The sequence below is a fragment of the Zingiber officinale genome, chromosome 1A, assembly GCF_018446385.1.
Source record: "Zingiber officinale cultivar Zhangliang chromosome 1A, Zo_v1.1, whole genome shotgun sequence".
Classification (NCBI taxonomy): domain Eukaryota; kingdom Viridiplantae; phylum Streptophyta; class Magnoliopsida; order Zingiberales; family Zingiberaceae; genus Zingiber; species Zingiber officinale.
Genome location: NC_055987.1, coordinates 21,039,016 through 21,057,268, shown reverse-complemented (window position 1 = coordinate 21,057,268; position 18,253 = coordinate 21,039,016). Strand labels below are relative to the sequence as shown.

The following is an 18,253-nucleotide window of genomic DNA, read 5'->3' as shown; positions in this document are numbered from 1 at the left end:
ACTAGGACAATAATTACCATAAACAAGTACCTGGAGGAAACAAATGAAAGAGTTACATGGCCATATGAATATAAACTAAATTCCCTTGTAATCTTGAAGGAAACAGAACCTTCAAGGTGAAACAAACAATTAAAGTGAAACACACTAAATCGTAGCACCATCTTTAAGTTTAAAACAAGAAACAATCTATTCATGTAACTCCATGGAGACGTACCTAAGACTTGTAATTGACAAGCAACATGCTTTTGCTAAGCATATTCTTATGTTGCTCATGTGATGGAACAATTTAGCCCAGTATTATCAGAGGGTGCTCAAGTCAGTGGCAAGAGAGGCAAAGTGCCCCTCAAAAATTTTGCAACTACATGGTTGCCAGTTGTTGGTTGAAAGAAATGTAAAAGAGTCTTATGAATCAAACCCAAGTATCGTCAGAATAATACAAGTAAATAATGTTCAGTTAGATGGCAAGCAATGCTCACTTCTCTCTCTAATCTATCTCTTATGTATGTCAGATGGATCCACCAACAGCATTTTTAGTGTGATTTGAGATTCCAAAATTGATCAATTTACTTTTGTAGAAAAATGAATCAGTTTAATCTCATAAAAAGCTTCTATATTTTAAGATAACTATCGTTTATGCATAGAATCTAAAGAATTATAGCAAGCATTGTGATGAAATGTATTGTTCAGTGACTATGTTAAAAAATCAAACATAATTAAAACATTTAAAGCCATAATGTCTTTCTTCAGTCAAGCATTAATGGTCTTTGGTGCCTTGAATTCCAAGTACTCCCCCAAAATTTTAACTACTAGAGAATTCAGGATAAGCATGCCAAAACCAATGACAATGGATCCGACATCACACCTTCTGATACGTTAGCTAGCACATCATTTCCTAGATTAGCATCATACTGTAATTTGGACAAATTAACAAACTGATAACCATCTACTTGGAAGGACAAATAAAAGAATGGATGGATGAAATTAGAAGGATTGCTGATACGATGGATGGATGTAATGTAAAGTGTTTAAGAACCAAATCAGCATAAACAGCCATCCCTCCTTGATCCGCTCAAATTGGCAGATAAAACATGAGCTATAGGAGCCTATATTAAGTCCATTCACTCACTTACCCACTTCAATCCATGATGGAGACAATAGAGAAGAGTTGTACCAGCGTAATCATGACTTTGGTCAAACAACCGTTTCTAATTGTTACAGAGGAGAAATTTAATCAGAGTCTCAACAGTGGCTAATCCAATGAAGCATACATAGATAGGCATTGCCATGATAAAAAGCTTGAGTGGCTATTTCTTTTAGCGTTGCATTTATCATATAAAAGATTTCCCTAACTAAGATAGCAAGTTCCACTGTTTTTGCAAATTTAAAAGAATCCAGTTTTTAAATAAGAAAAAGTCAAATTCTGAATTTGCTGCAAATGAGCGCAATGAGCAGGAACCCACAAGTCCATATACTACTACAGAACTACTTAATAAAGATGCGGGTGTTCATCTAGCTAAATCAAACATGAATACTTAAGTTCCTATGAAATAGATGAGCTAAAGAAAATACCTAGTCATCAGGTATACAGATCTGAATCATATTGAGAAGAACTGGGTATCCAGCAACAAACTCATCATTGCTATCAGACTACTAAGAATTCCTAAATCCTTCATCAATGACCGAATGATCGGTAACACAGTAGATCAACCATTAGCCGGCCATGTCGCCACCAGCGTGCCCTTTATCCTCCTCATCTGTCATTCTGCAATTATGACAGCCCCTAGACCATCCATCACACTCCCAGACGGCAAGTAATCCAGTCCTCGCACCAGATGTTGCTCGGAATTTCTGTCCTCTACCGTCTCCAACTTAAAAGCTAGGGTTTCGTCCACATCCAACCTCCCCCCGTAGTTCTGGCTCCGGATTGAGCCCAAGACCAAAACCCTCTCCGCCTGGATTCCCCCAAGCAACAATTTTGCAACGGCACGGGTCCTCGCGGCTGCAACAGGGAACTGAACAGCGACGAGGACTAGATTTTCTCCGGCATATATGTAGCAAGATTGGTCGCGTGGGGAAGGCTCTAGTGAGTTGCCAGCGAGGGAAGTCTCCGGCAGGATTAGGGAACCGATGAGGGCCTTGCGGGGAACCCGGTGGAGAACTACGAGGGAGGGGTCCGAGAGAAAGATGAGGAGGAGGGAGGATGGGGGTGGTCCAGGTTGAAGCTGGGGATCAGGAGGAGAAGGGGCGGAGGAGAAGCAGCGAAATTGTCAAGGTCTTCTTGGAAGAATCGAGAGGACAGCGGCGTCTCCGTCGGAAGGTCCTCCATTACGGCATCACTCGCTGCTTTGCTTAATTGTGTTCGCAGTAATGCCTCGAAGACGCCCTAGCCAACAGCGTTGCCGCCTTTGTTTGCGCAGCAAGCAAACCACCACAATATTTTTTGTTTGTTTAAATAACATTGGCGATTAGAGCATTGATTTGCAAGTACAATGCAAATCAATTACCAACGGAACTTAAATAGAAATTCAAAATCGATTTAATAGATGACAGACTAACATGAAATTTTTCCCTTTTGACACAAATTTGCATGTTTTGATTATCCTGTGCTTAAATATCTACAAGACGAAAAGGATATAAATAAAATCTCCATTTTATCTTCTAACGGGAAGCTCGTGGAATAGATTAAACCATTTAGACCTATAAGGTGCAATTTGTGATTGCAAGACTAATTGTGTTGCAGATGCAGTTTACATGACCAAAAGACTTGGCACCACAATCAGATGAGCCCAACACTCTAATTATATAACATAAAGATCACCATTAAAGTTCTTTTTCCAGAGTGGCATGACCAAAAACAAACTTCGAACCGCAGCCACGTGAGTGCAACACTCAAGTTTATACAACATAAAGATTACCATCAGACGTCCTTGAACCAGGTTAATAGCGAATATTCATTTTGTTCACTTGCATATTAAACTGCACGTTATTGCTTTAGCGTGATAGTGAGGCACATCCGGTATCAATTTATTCGGGCCTGCAACTGCAACTGATATAATGCAAAATAAGAAATTAACTAGGCATCAGGAGAAACAGGTCAGAAGAAGGGATACTGAGATCTAACCATAAATTTTTCCTGAATCAATGGAAAGTGCAACTAAGTTATTTTTGTCTAATCTCAGATGGCAAAGAATGGGTTTACAACTTTGATTTGCTACAAAGTCTTCCTCTGAGCTCTGTTGCAACTGCATCAATAAACTCTTGCGTGTTCAAATACATATCTCGAGTAACCCTAAAAGAAAAAGGAGCAAAATTAGCATTATCAATTTGTTTCAAAGTAATTTTACTTCAAAAACTGTTGGAATTATGTGTAATACTTGGGTCCATGAACAAGAAGAGCAAGATCTTTAGTCATTTTCCCAGATTCAACAACTCCAATGCAAGAGGTCTCAAGTTTTTGTGTGAAATCGAGCAATGCAGCATTATTATCTAGCTTTGCCCTGTTAGAAAATCAACTAAATCTTGTCAGAGATCCTTATGGGATATAGCATTATTGCTAACGAAGAAGACATGACCCATGAATAACCGAAAAGATCCAAGACGGATTGTTGTGATATAGCTAATGTCCACATAAATCTGATTAGCACAGGCAAACAACTTAAAGATAAATGGTATGTTTCTAATGACACAGTTATCTCCTTCGCATAGAAAAGAGACTTGCACACCTGTGAGCAAGCCCTCGTGTCCATGCATAAATTGAAGCAATGCTGTTTGTGCTGGTTTCTCCCCCTTTCTGGTGTACCCGATAGTGACGAGTAACAGTGCCATGTGCAGCTTCAGCCTCAATAGTTTTGCCATCTGGGCACATCTGAATTTAGAAAAACTGCCAGATGTTATTCGATTCTTCTTTATTAAGAGTTCTATACGTCTTCCTTTTACTAAATCTACTGTATACGTGATTCTTCAAATTATTTTAAATGCAAAAAACTAATAGTCAAACAAACTGTAGCAATAAAACTATAAAATTATCGTATAAATACCAGCACTGACGTCATCAATCCCAGGGACCCGAAACCTGCAGAAAAAGAATCAAGCAGTTATGAAATATTTTCCATAATCTAGTTAACCAAAAAAAGAAACTTTCTCAAGAAATAGTTGGTGTTCCTACCTTGAGCCAAGAAATCACTTTGCACATCTCCATCATAGTTCTTACAAGCCCATACATAACCCCCATCACTCTTAAGAGCATAAGCAACCATATCATCTATCAAGCGATGTTCATACCTGCAAAAGATTATCTGAATGAACTCTTTATAAAGATGAGTTACCAAGGCCATGTCTATAACTAACCATATTTCAGCAGCCTCAAACTTAGATTTCCATTGAGCCTCATACACCTCTTGAAATATGTCCTTAAACCTGTGTTGCAAGAATGTTTAGGCCAACAAACTTCACAAACATCAAATTATCACACTATTGCAGGAGCAACAACCTCATACCTTCCATCATACTTTTTGAGAATTGTGTTCTTAGTGCTAAGGTAAAGTGGCCACCTTTTCTGGTAAGCTGTGTTCATTGAAGCCTCAGCGAAAGCACGAATTGACTACACAATTCATGAAAGATGAGGAATCAGAATATACTTAAACTCATATATAAACATGCAAAAATTTGTAGCTATGATGTATTACCTCATCAGTATTATACATAGACAGTGCCACCCCACCAGCACCTGTGAACTTAAACACTTCTAGCTCAATTTGCTCCTCTTTTCCCTCTGGGCAAAATAAAAGAAACAATGAAGCGGAGTCCAGAAACATGTACAAAAATGAATTAATATTATAGTCAGATAGATGTGGCATCTCCTATTTGTATGGTCAACTGCTTGTTGGATTGTCCAAGTGAATAAAAAACAAAGAAGGTTATTCCTATACCAAGTATATGAATCCACCACAATGAACTGGAAAGACAAATATTTAGAAGTGATTTTGATGCCAAGTTATACTTAGCATTAGGGGTATAAACTGTAAATGAGACGAGCAAAAATGTTTTATCCTGAAAATATTCTGAACAAAAAAATTAATGCAAAGAGCATTTATCATTTCTTAAACTACATTGACAAGAAGTAAATGAGAAATGCCTTACACTAAGACCAATAGGCATAACATTGAATTCATCTGCAAAGGCAACATGTACAAACTGAAATCAAGAGGACGTTAATAATCTAAATTCAGTAATGTATAGTATAACAATTCCTCAAGAATCCAGTGTCTGTAGGTAACTTTTTGGGTTCCAGAGGTGAGTGAACAATTTTTATTCTAAAAGAGGAATAACTGTCTCGTGGTCAAGGGAAGAGGTCAAGACCACCCAATCGTTAACCACACTCTTGCCGTATGAGAAGCACCGCTGGTAACCAACTGTTATGTGCTACATGTCTTACTCATATAGTTGAAAAAAGGATCTGAAAAAAGAACCGAACTGAGTTTGACCAAGTGCAAGCAAGTTCTAGTTTTTTATTGAACTCACTTGCAAACTGCAAACATCATTAATAAATAAAACTTGTATAGTTTTTCCAATTTTTTTACATTTGGTAGAAAATTCATATAGTATTATATTTTTAATGTATTTGAATGAAAAATAATTAACAGCATAATCAATATTGATATAAATTGATAATAAGTTTGTTAACTAATTATTCACAAGCTTTGTTAATGAACGTTAACAAGCTAAGCTCATTATATTATATACTTTATACTATTAAATGTATATAAACAAGCTCTTGTCAAACTAAGTAGTAAGCTTGTTCATGAATATTATATTAATTTACAATCTTGCCTGGCATGTATGGACTGAAGAACTAATTCAGTGTTTAGGACATTCAACAATGAAGTCATTTGAACATACCAAATATCAATTTCAGTTTGCCAGGTCCTTTAATAACTGTGTCTGTGGCTCGGTATTGATCACCAAAAGCATGCCTTCCAATGCATATGGGCTTTGACCACCCTATCAAGGTACAATGAATGAGGGAGAAGTAGAGAAATAATGAAGAGGAAAGCAAGATGGAGAATCGAGGTATATACTAGAAGTATGCAATTTATTTTGGTATGTACCTGACACAAGCCTTGGTATATTTCTGCATATAATCGGCTCTCTAAATACAGTCCCTTGAAAAGGAAAAAAAGGAGAAAAAGGAAGAACATTTATGCAAAAGTTCATGAATATCACACTTTTAGTGGACATTGAGCTTCAAGAAACCAACTCATCATACCATTCAAAATGTTTCTAATGGTTCCATTTGGACTTTTCCACATTGCTTTCAAGTTGAACTCCTTAACACGAGTTTCATCTGTAAGATAAAATTTGTGATGCAAAACATCAAATTCAAATGTGTCTGAAAATAGAATCTCATATCAGAATTGTATTATCTGTACAATACCTGGAGTAATAGTTGCACATTTTATTGCCACATTATATCTGAAACAAGAATAAGTATTAAGTGGATGTTACAAGGCATATACCACTTCTACGTAGAGTCGAGTAAAAGGTTTGCATTGGATATGGAAAATAAGAGATTAGTAGACGTGCCAACTAGGACTATATTCAGAATTATAGAAAAGTAGGTGATGAAGCTAAAATATGATTTTCACTTTATGATTCAGAACAATCTCGGTGATGTTTACTTTAGAGTAGCTTCTGCACTTTCTATTGTAACTCTATCATTTGTAGCATCACGATTTGGAAGGCCTAAGTCAAAGTACTTTATATCCAACTCGAGAAATGGGAAAACAAGCTGCAAAACATATCAAGGCATTCAAATAGTGGGATGAAAATAAGTTGAAACAAAAAAAATGGCTGAGCAAGTAATCAGTAAAGTATAGCTGAAAGAATAAGAATCATTCACCTTTTCTTTGATTAGTCTCCAAATTACACGCGTCATCTCATCTCCTATAGAAGATAACATAATGCAAAACAATAAATAGCAAGATAGCCTTAAATAATCTCAATGAAATAGAATATAAAAAAATGTTAGCTTGACATAATCTTAACGCTTGTATATTCTTAGCAAATAATCATGTTACATGCAGGACCATCCATTTTCAATTTTTTGCTGACATGAAGAAAGAGGTATGAATAAATAAGAGAGAACTAAGAACAAAAATATGGAACAGTATTATTGAATATTAGAACTAAAAAGCAATGACAAACTAAATATATTTGAGCAAATAAATAAGAGGGGAGGTCATAATAAAGAAAAGAAAAACTAAATAGTTGATGGTGATATCTAGTGATGTGCTAGAACATAATAAAGTGGATTCAATGGTGAATCAGGCCAGTTAGGTTTGAGAGATGCAGTTTGAGAAATTTATATAAACTATTCAAGAATAAACATACAGCTACACCCTATCTTTTAACCACAAAAAGAGAATTTATGAAAATATAAGACCATCAAATAGAAAGGACCAACCTATTAGGTGAAATGCTTAGCTTTTTTTACTTTAAGCTACAGATAAAAAAACCCAAGCAATATGTTTATTCATCAATTGATACGTAACTTTAATTTTCTGAATTAAAGAACACATTGGCATTTGCACTAAAAAGGGAAGTTGTCGACTGAGGTAGTGATGGTTAACTGCATACTTTTTTGCCTAGGTGGATATGAAGTGACCAATCATTGGGTTCTCGCTCTATGAAATAAGTATCCTTAAGCATGAAGAGTGAAATCTATAGGGTTTTTTTTTCTCCAATAGGTTTTTAGGTGAAGACTTCTAGGTATCTCTCTCTCCTCATAATTTGATTCACCTCATTTAATTATGCTGCCTAAAGGACTTTTAGTGCGTCCATACCATTTCACATTCCACATTTTTTCTCTCTTTTATCCTAAGAGAGATATAACTAGATAGTAATGAATGAAAGTATTTACAGGATACATCCACCAAAAGTATCTTGTCAGCCTTACCGGGCATTTTTAAATATAATTAGATAGTAGTTTCTGAAGAAGAACTGACCTTATGACTATTACACAATTCTTACAAAGGCACACATATAAGATTCTGTACTTTTAATTTTTTATCTTAAATATATTTTCTATTATTTCTTCCATCTGAATATTAGATCTGCGGTTGTCTTATACCCTATGCTTACGTGAAGCTTGTATCTATTCACTGTAAAAGGTAAATGAATTTGAGAATTTTTAATGATTTCATGGACAACAACATACATCTAATTTCTAAATCTTGTGACTTCTCAATGGTTTCAATTTACAATAGTAAGCATTAATAGGCATATGAATCGTTAGTTCAACAATCTCAAGACGTAATGCAAAAGCATTCAGCATATCAAACTGAGACCTGGCATGCACACTCCTATGGTAAAACATGCTAAGAGCTCTTATCTTAGAAATGTGTTATGCTTCCTTTGACCCAAATTTTTCTTCCTTTCTTCCATAGGAAGCACATATGCTAACATGTTCGATATAAGTCCAGCTTACTAAGGAAACTTACCTCCCAATGCATTTCAATACCAATCAATTTCTAAAGATGAAGCAGTCGTGCTTCACTAGATGAACAGGGGAGTGACTTTTTCTAATTTCTTTGCTTAAAAAAAAAAAGAAGGAAATCACTTCAAACCTAATAATTGAATCCTCATAAATTTTACAGAATTCAGAATAATATTCCTCAAATTACTATTGTATAGGGTTTCCGATAAATTAAACAAAAATTCATCGCCGTTTTCTCTGCCAAGAAAAAATATCTGACAACCAATCGATAGCCAAATCAGTGGTAGAAAGAGATTATCGACTTTGGGTGAACGAATAGGAAACGACAGAAAAAAGAAGAAGATGATCTCGGGAAGCAAGGGGATTCAAGGTCCTGCTCACCATCCATCTCTACGATGGGGTTGGCGACTTTGATCTTGCAGAGATCCATGCCTATTTCGACGGAGACGAGCGCGTCGAAGCGGGGGAGATCTGATCGACGAACGGAAGCGAAGCGAAGCGAAAAATTGGGGAGCGGCGTGTGAATGCAAACTGCGAAGGCAAGTCACGGCGACGTTTATTAGGGTCGGCTGAGTTGCCGATGAGACCGTCAGCTGTGAAGTCACCTCGTTTTTCTGAGTGGGGGCCAAGTAACTGATGCTGGCTTCTTACGTCGTCTTAAGTAACGTCATCCATTACAGTCGGCGCGCGTGATTCATCCTAGGGCGTCTAATTAGGGGTGTAAATGAACCAAGTCACTCATAAATTATTCGAAGCTTGATTCAATAAAAGCTCGTTTGAACTCGTTTAATGAGGCTCGTTAAAATAAATAAATCAAGCTCAAGCTTCGCAATACTCGGTTAGTTAGCTCGTGAACACGTTAGTTAAGCTCATGAATCAACTTTTAAATTAAAAAAATAATAATTTTGATATTAAATTTATAGATTTTACACTCTTACTTATAAAAAAATATAGATAAATATATTAAATTTATTTATTATAATAGAATTATAAATTTTAATAAGAATATTATAATTTTATCTAAATATATAATTTAATTTTTAATAAATATTTGAATTTATAATTTATACTTATTAAGCTCGTTTAAACTCGATAAAAGTTCGAATAAGTTTGTGAGCCATGAATATATTTGTTAAATAAAACTCGACCTCGACTCGATTATAAACGAGTCAAGCTCAAATATTCAAGAGTTCGACTCGATTACATCCCTACGTCTAATGAAGGGTGTCTAGGCAAGGCCCATGGGCCACCATTCACTCTATTGGGTCGTTTGCTCTTGGGCGACATGCATTATGCAATTTGCGGCTCTGCGGTAGCAAAGCATTTCTTTTCAAGCAGATATCTGTGAAATTTTGCATTGTGAATACAATATTTTCACCTAGAAAAAAAATCCTGTCAGGCTGTGGCTGTTCCATGGTGCGTTGAAAATTTTACACAATATTTTTCAAGTAGGTTGCCATGCGAATCACGACATTACCTACCGTCAACTGATAAGCTAATTAACAAATGAGATAGAATGAAGTGGAAATCTCTCCTCAATCTTCCTAAAAGTGAAGAGAACGTGTTGATCCCACTTGCTGGTGGTTTGGTATGCAAGTTTAACTCCAATCAAAGAGATGACGCATTTGATCAAATATATCCAAGATTTTGAAGATCAAACCTTTTACTTTTATTTTTGGGGAAAAAATCTACAGTGTGAAATCTCATGAAACACAACAATTGATATCCCAGGTCTGCGTTTTGGTGATATTATACGATAATATTAGTTAATTTCATTTTAGACTACTATATTTTTATCTCAATAGTTTGTAAAAATAGTGTTATTTAGTTCAAATAATTGGAAAGTAGTATTTTTATTTATAATATCATTTTTTTCTAAGGCGATAAAAATTAACCTTTCTCTTAGATCAATTTGTAATAACGAAACCTTTGTTTTTTTTTCTTTTTACTGGCCGTATCTAAATTAAGCAAAAAAAAAATATCTCTATTATTGATTTAGGCTAATTTGATGAGAATTGAAACAGTTTTATAAGGCATAAAAGATAAGCGATATAAAAAAACACAAAATTTGAGTTGAATTGAAATATAGAAATAAGATAAATTCTAATTTCCATTTTCCCACAATTTTGATGACACGGCACATGTCCATTTGATGACATCGACGCGACCATTTGATGCTACTAGTTTTACGTGGTAAAATGACGATTTACTGATTCCTTGTGACTACTAGTACCTTCGTTAATTTATTTTTAAATAAATACAGAAAAAATAAATTACGGATCATCTATATATGATAAAATTATGAAAGAAAATATGTTTAGACGTATTGAATATAATAATATTTTCATATCTCAATTATCGTAGTATCATAAAAAATGATGCTACTAGTTTAGCACCGCCGCGAGGAAGATGCCACTTGTTTTATGATCAGTTAGGGGGCGGTGGAGAGATGAATTAATTAGATGGAGCTTGAGAAATATTGTGTCGTGTGAGTTGGGGAACACAGAGAGTGAGTGTTGAGAGTGATTAATTTTACAAATTGATTTTAAAAATAGTAGATTTTGTCTTTCTTTTCAAAATTGGTGTTATCGGACGCTTGGTCTGTGACGGACTCCGGGTGCTCTCTTGACCTGGCACTCGATCGTCACCAAGGCACTCGTCTGCTGCCAAACCTAACGCGGGGTAAGATTCAAGCTACTAGAAAGCTGATCTCTCAGTTTGAACATTCTCGGTCAACCCATTTGCTTTCACTGCACACACGCAGACATTATAACTCCTCTATGTTTCCATGCATCTTAGAGTTCTTGGGCTAATCAATGATGGAGCACGGAGATGTGAGATTGCTACTGAATCTGCTGTTGCAGGGTGAGCGACAAACGAGGCAGCTCATGGAGGCTTCTGCTGCTTCCTCCCCCTCCGTCAATGAGGAAAGCAGAGCTCGACTGCAGCAGATAAGATCAAGCTTGGAGAATGCTATTGCCATGGCGAAGCTGATCTCACGCCCTGAGGGGACGCACCGCCTGATTTCGTTGCCCGTGGCGGCATCCGATTCCCCGCCGCCGTCCAACAGCGGCAGCCCGAGGAGTGAGAGCCCGGAGAGGGTGGTCAAGGAGCATGAACGCAGGGAGATGTGCAAGAATAAGTGATTTTAGTACTTTAACTGATTATGCTAGTAATCTCTGTTCTAAGTTCTAATTAAGTTCTCTTTTTGGGTTCTCAGGAAAGATTTACCGAAATGGAAGAGACAAGTTCGAGTTACTACCGACAGCGGTGGATTGGCCGAGGGATTGGAAGATGGATGTAGCTGGAGGAAGTATGGGCAGAAGGAAATCCTTGGAGCCGTGCATCCAAGGTTGGTTAATTCAGTTCACTCGCTTCACTTTGGCACTTGGGACATTTGTAACCGTTTGGTTTGATTAGGCAACTCAGGCAGGCCTGCAGTTACATTCACAGTCAAGTTAGTGACTTTGTGTTAGACTGCTCAAACATATAAAGATCTTTGTTTTTACTTCCTCCTCTTTCTTAAGTACATATTACCTAAAAAAAATAAACAAAATTAACCGATATTTTGCAGAGGCTACTATAGATGCACTCACCGGAACACTGCCGGCTGCCTTGCTACAAAGCAAGTGCAGAGATCCGACGATGACCCCTGCGTCTTCGACATCACTTACCGGGGCCAGCACACTTGCCTGCAGATGCTGCAAGAACCTCCAATTCCTGCACCAGATCAGCTCTATGACACAGGACGCCCTCGCCATGAGCAGCAGAAACAAACCATGGCATTTTCCTTCTCCTTCCCTTACGACTCCACCCCAATCACTGGCCCTTCCACTCAAAATCTCATATTATCATCAACAACAGCCTCAGAGAACAGTGGCTACATGGGGAGCTTCCCTTTACCGTTCACTTCGCCTGCTACCTCCAATTTCTTCCCGTCTCACGTTGTAGCTCCGAATGCTTCGGAGTCAGAGCTCACCGGGACTGTGTCTGCTGCGGCTTCCACCGTCAATTCGCTGAATATAAACCCGAGTTTCACGTTGAATCGTGTGGAGTTTGATCCGGTTTTTCCTTCTGATCCTTCTAACTTTCTCGGATGAAGTGTCGATTAACTTGAAGTGTTCTATCTAGTGCTGCTCGTCGGAGCTTTGTCGATTTAATTTTCTGTAATTTACTAAAAGACGTATCTAAATTTATCAAAGTCAGCATACTACTTTAATTTATTATTTATCAAAAGATGTATTTTTTTATAGGATTGTAAATGAACCAATGTTTATGAACAAATTTAGTATTCGATTTGGTAAGAGCTTGTTTATGTTCATTCAATATATATAAGATTAATTAAACAAACAAGCTTGAACAGCTCGTTAAGCTAAACAAACAAGTTTGAACACATATGTGTTGAACTCATTAATATTCGTGAATAACGTTCGTGAACAACGTTCATAAATAATGTTCACGAACCATATTTATTAATAAAACTCTTTTCAATATGCTAAATAAATAATAAAATAAAATAAATAAATAAATTTAAATTATCAAGCTCAATAACCAATCAAACAACTAAAAGTTTTAAACAATCAAACAAGTTTAAATTGAGAGCTTGATAACATCTAAATAGACCAAGCTCGAACCAAGCTCAAGCTAAACTTGAATTGAGAGCTTGATAACATCTAAACGTACCAAACTCAAGCCAAGTTTCAAACAAGCTCATGCTAAAAAAAAATAAACCTAGTCAAGCTTGAACACTCATTTCAAAAGTTTGATTCATTTTAAGCTCGGCTCGGCTCGGCTTGTTTACGACCATACTTTTTTATAGTGATTTTCTCATTCTACCTTCTTGATTATTTTTATTTTTATTTTCTCTGTCATTTCTTTCTCTCTTCTCTTTCCTCCTATGCATGCAACGTTGAGTCAAGCTTGAGTCAAGATTTGAGTTTTGATATTTGACAATATAAGGAGATTGCTGGAGCAATCGTCCGGTTATGGAGATGGTCAAAGGGTTGACTAGGTTAATGAGAATACAAGTTAAGTAGGTCAAGGTTGTCAGGAGACTTGACTGGGAAAGTCCTAACTAGATGTTAGGCATTTGGAAAGTCCTAGTGAGGAGCTAGGCAGGGGAAAGTCCTGGTGAGGAACCAGGCAATTGGAAAGTCCAAGTGTGATCTTGGCAAAGGAGAAAGTCCTGGTGAGGAGCCAGGCAATTGGAAAGTCTAAGTGTGATCTTGGCAAAGGGTGTAAGTCCAAGAATGTGGTCTTGGCAAGATAAGTCCTAGTGTAACTTGGCAAAGAGAACCCGACAACTAGGATGAGGCCGAAGGAAGCTCCTGAAGGCAAGACATGAAGGATGGGGAGATATCCGAGGGACGCAAGGCTGATGGAGGAAGCTAGAAGGCTAGCTCGAGGTTGGTTGGGTGTGGCCAAATGCTAGGCATGGAGACCCAACATGTCACGGTTGACTGGGAGTTGGGTTGGAGACTTTGGACTTGAGATTGAGTCAAGTCCAGGCTGGTCAATCTATTGGGCAATCGATTGAACCAGGGTTCAATCGATCAGTTGATCGATTGGACTGTGCTGTGATTGTGGGAAGGCCCAATCGATCGACCGATCGATTGGGATGTGAAATCGCGAGCACGGAGACTTTCTCAATCGATCGGGCGATCGATCGGGAGCTGCCAATCGATCGGTCGATCGATTGGACAGCAGAAGCTCTCACGCGGACGCGAGAACACAGAAAGGCGCTGAATCGATCGAGCGATCGATTCAGGAAGTCCCAATCGATCGGTCAATCGATTGCGGAGCTGACGTGGCAATCGATTGGGGTTAATTTCAATCGATTGGGAGCACAGGATATAGCCGTTGCGGAGCGTTTTCTCCGCAGATCTTTGCGATTTCTTTCCTACGAGCTTACAGCGATCTTTAGCGACTTTCTTCGATCTTCACCGCCAGTTCTTGAAGGCTCTTGGGAGTGTTCTCTCAAGGTTCAAGAGGCAACAACAAGCAACAAGTAAGCAAGAAGAAGTAGTGTTTTCATTTGTATCTTGTACTCTCTTCTTGTATTTTTGTTTGTGTTGTTGTGTGAGTTTGTACGAGGCTTCTCCACCTCCGGCTGCGACCGAGAAGGAGTGTTTCACTAGTGGAGATAACATCATGCGTGGATCCTTGGATTAGCCACCTCATCTTGAGATGGATGCCAAATAAATCCGTGTGTTTTAGCGTTGTAGTGTGTTTGTATTTTATTTTCCGCTGCATATCAAGACGAAGTAAGCACAAGTGTGCGATAAAATGCTATTCACCCCCCTCTAGCAGGCACAAAGCCCCAACAATTGGTATCAGAGTGAGGTCGCTCTTCTACGGACTAACCGCCAAGAGAGCAAGAAGCTAGAAGAAGAAGAAGATGGAGTCCGAAGGACCGCTCGGATGGGACATCCGGATTCCACCACCGTATAACAAAGAGGACTTTAATTTTTGGAGAACTCGGTTGGAGACATGGTTTCAAATGAATTTGAGCCAATAGGTTGTTTTGGAGGACCCATTTGAAGCTCCAACGGACAAGAAGGGTAAGTGCCTCCGACCTCAATATTGGACCAAGGAACAAAGGGAGCAAGCGGAGGCGGATAAGGAGGTAACAAAAACTTTGTTAAATCTATTACCCTCTAACATAATTTTGAGTGTAGGTGAATGCACGAGTGCAAGTGATCTTTGGAAAAAGGTTATTACCTATCATGAGAACTCCACTCAATTTCAAGGAGTGGATGAGCCTAAGGAGAATGACTCATTGGTCCAAGAAGAGAAGGACCAATCCGATGTTGACATAAGGTCAACATTCGAGGAGAAAAAGGAAGAGGAGGAGAAGGAAGAAGATGAGATATCTTCTACATCTTCAAGAGAGGAAGAGGTGGAAGTATTCACATCCTCAAGAGTTGAAGAGGTGGAAGCACCCACACCCTCAAGAGGAGAAGAAGATGAAGATAATTCAACCTCCACAATGCAAGATAAATCAAATGGAGGATCAAGTGCCACCCCTACAAGCAAAGGTATAGAAATTTCGATTGTCAATAAGAAAAATTATATCATTTGCTTTGAGTGTAGAGAACATGGACACTATAAAAGCAAGTGTCCAAAATTGGCCAAGAAAAGGGTCAAGTAGTACCCAAGGGCAAGGAGAAGCCCAAGGAGACAACCCCATAACAAAGAAGAGCAAGGAACACATTGTGTGTTTCTTGTGCAACCAAAATAGACATTATCGAAGCCAATATTCAAAGGGAAAGAAAACAACCAAAGTCAAAGGAGGAAGCACAAGTCTAGGGGGAGCTTCCAAGGTAAAAACCAATATATCATTTAATGAATCCATTCCTTTGACACGTGATAAAAAGTATGCTAGAAATAATTCTTATCATCTTAATGCTATTTATCATGAGAATAGGAGGCATGATAGCCTTAAGGATAAATATATTCCTCCTCATGCTATATCTGTTGGAGCAATCTAGGTGCCCTAGGTTTTGATGTTTGGACAAAGGTTTAAGTTAGGTTTATTGTTGTATTTGATATGCATTGTGAGTGTGCAGGATATAGGTACAACAAGGAAAGTCCAAGGATGAGTCTTGGCGGTGTAAGTCCAAGCATGTAGTCTTGGCAACGTAAGTTCAAGTGTGATCTTGGCAAAGGAGGAAAGTCCAAGGATGAGTCTTGGCGGTGTAAGTCCAAGCATGTAGTCTTGGCAACGTAAGTCCAAGTGTGACTTGGCAATGGATGAAGTCCCGGAGGCGCGACCTCTTGGCAAAGGAAGACCCGACAACAATGACAAGGCCGATGGAAGCTCCAGAAGGCAAGACGTGAAGGATGGGAAGGCATCCAGAAGGCTGATGGAGGAGGCTAGAAGGTTAGGTCTAGGTTGGTCGGCGAGCAGTCTTGAGTGAATGTACTCGGTAAAATCCAAAACTAGGTTTCTTGTGGCGATAGCGATCTTATCGTGATCGTTGGTGGTTTCATCGATCATTGGTGTCTGAACTTGACTAGTAGAGAGCCGTTGAGAGACGTTGGGTTGGCACGAGTCGACTGGTAACGAGAAAATCAGCTTACTGATTTCTTCCAAGCTCTATAAGAAGGAGCTTGGGATGGCCGGCCAAGGTGACGAAATTAGACTTGGTTAAGGTCTAATTAGTAGTCTACAAGTGCTCAAGAGTTTTCCTTGTGTCCAAGAGGTCTTGGTGAGTTTGTGGTGAGGTTTCTCCACCCACAAGGAGTTTGAGCTAGCCGGAAGTCTTCCGGGGAGTAATCCACCGACGGATAGGGATCGTCCACCTTACGGGCACGCCGTGGAGTAGGAGCTTTATCTCCGAACCACGTAAATGATCGTGTAGCTTGGTTTGCATTCTTTCTTGTCTTGTATTTTGTTTAGCTTGTTTATTTTTGTATTATTCCGCTGCGCAAGCTAACAACGTAGGAAGCGAACGCTATTCACCCCCTCTAGCGGGCACATCGGTCCCAACAATTGGTATCAGAGCGAGGTCGCTCTTCTACGGACTAACCGCCAAGAGAGCAAGAAGCTAGAGGAAGAAGAAGATGGAGTCCGAAGGACCGCTCGGATGGGATATCCGAATTCCACCTCCGTATGACAAAGAAGACTTCAATTATTGGAGGAAGCGGTTGGAGACATGGTTCCAAATGGATTGGAATCAATGGGTTGTCTTGAGTGACCCATTTGAAGCTCCTACGGACAAGAAGGGTAAACGCCTCCGACCTCGGCATTGGACCGAAGAGCAACGAGAGCAATCGGAGGCGGACAAGGAGGTAACGAGAATTTTGCATAATTTACTACCTTCTAATATCATTGTGAGTGTAGGTGAATGCACAAGTGCATGTGATCTTTGGAAAAAGATCATTGCCTATCATGAGAACCCCACACAATTCCAAGTAGTAGAGGAGTCCAAGGAGAAGGGCTCATTGGTCCAAGAAGAGAAGGACCAATCCGATGTTGACATAAGGTCAACATCCGAGGAGGAGAAGGAAGATGAGGAGGTATCATCCACATCTTCAAGGGAGGAAGAAGTGGAATCATCGACATCTTCAAGTGAAGAAGAAGAAGAAGAGCAATCCAAGGAAGAGGAGATCTTGGAAGCTCAACCCTCCACCTCAACTACCAAGAAGAGCACAAAGGACCACATCAAATGCTTTGAGTGTGGTAAGATGGGGCACTACAAGAGTAGGTGTCCTTCACTCAAGAAGGTAAAAGAGGTAAACCCTAAACTCACTAAAGTTAATTTAGAAACTAATGTGAGTTGTAGGAAGAAGAAGGAGGAGAAGAAGCACATTAGGTGCTTTACATGTGGTGAGTGGGGTCACTACCACACAAAGTGCCCAAGGAGAGGAGAGCTCAAGAAATTGGTGCACTTGAAGAAGTGGGAGAAGAAGAGAGCTTCAAGAGTAAGGGAGGTAAACCCTAACTTGAATGCTAGTAAAAATTTAAATCATTATAATGCTATTTATCATGAAAATAGAATGCATGATAAATCTAAGGATAAATATATCCCTCCTCATGCTAGATTTATCACATCTAAGGGTAGGAAGGTAAATAACAATTTAGACAATAACTCTAAGGATTATAGATATATGCCTAGATATAGAAATGCTCATAGGGGTCAAGAAAAATCCAAGTCTATGGATTCAATGACGGAAAACCAAGTCTTGAGGTCAAGACTTGATAATTTAGAAAGAACCCTAGCAAGAATGGAAAATATTCTTAGGGGTCAAAATGAG

At 38.7% G+C, this 18,253-nt stretch overlaps 2 protein-coding genes and 1 pseudogene across 4 annotated transcripts; 1 reads left to right on the top strand and 2 right to left on the bottom strand.

Annotated features, from left to right (window-relative positions):
* Window positions 1-1,569: 1,569 nt before the first annotated feature.
* On the bottom strand, window positions 1,570-2,540 carry LOC122020367 (annotated as a pseudogene).
* Window positions 2,541-2,690: 150 nt separating this feature from the next.
* Window positions 2,691-9,113, bottom strand: LOC122020347 (cytosolic isocitrate dehydrogenase [NADP]-like). 3 transcript variants are annotated; one of them, XR_006122196.1, is made up of 16 exons: window positions 8,876-9,113; window positions 6,899-6,942; window positions 6,678-6,787; window positions 6,434-6,471; window positions 6,266-6,343; window positions 6,108-6,161; window positions 5,899-6,000; window positions 4,686-4,771; window positions 4,497-4,600; window positions 4,348-4,416; window positions 4,166-4,281; window positions 4,038-4,072; window positions 3,723-3,865; window positions 3,375-3,497; window positions 3,122-3,289; window positions 2,691-3,040 (listed from the first exon to the last, which is right to left on the bottom strand). XR_006122196.1 is itself a non-coding variant. In XM_042578251.1 (15 exons), the coding sequence occupies exons 1-15, from the start codon at window positions 8,922-8,924 to the stop codon at window positions 3,196-3,198; spliced, it is 1,245 nt and encodes a 414-aa protein (XP_042434185.1). In that variant the 5' UTR covers window positions 8,925-9,113; the 3' UTR covers window positions 3,118-3,195. The 3 variants fall into 3 exon arrangements, 1 of the variants encoding a protein (XP_042434185.1); XR_006122195.1 differs by having other exon boundaries at window positions 2,691-3,046; window positions 8,876-9,112; XM_042578251.1 differs by lacking the exon at window positions 2,691-3,040 and having other exon boundaries at window positions 3,118-3,289.
* Window positions 9,114-11,085: 1,972 nt separating this feature from the next.
* Window positions 11,086-12,747, top strand: LOC122020360 (probable WRKY transcription factor 41). The gene is made up of 4 exons (XM_042578261.1): window positions 11,086-11,176; window positions 11,294-11,636; window positions 11,715-11,846; window positions 12,069-12,747. The coding sequence occupies exons 2-4, from the start codon at window positions 11,311-11,313 to the stop codon at window positions 12,592-12,594; spliced, it is 984 nt and encodes a 327-aa protein (XP_042434195.1). The 5' UTR covers window positions 11,086-11,176; window positions 11,294-11,310; the 3' UTR covers window positions 12,595-12,747.
* Window positions 12,748-18,253: the final 5,506 nt, after the last annotated feature.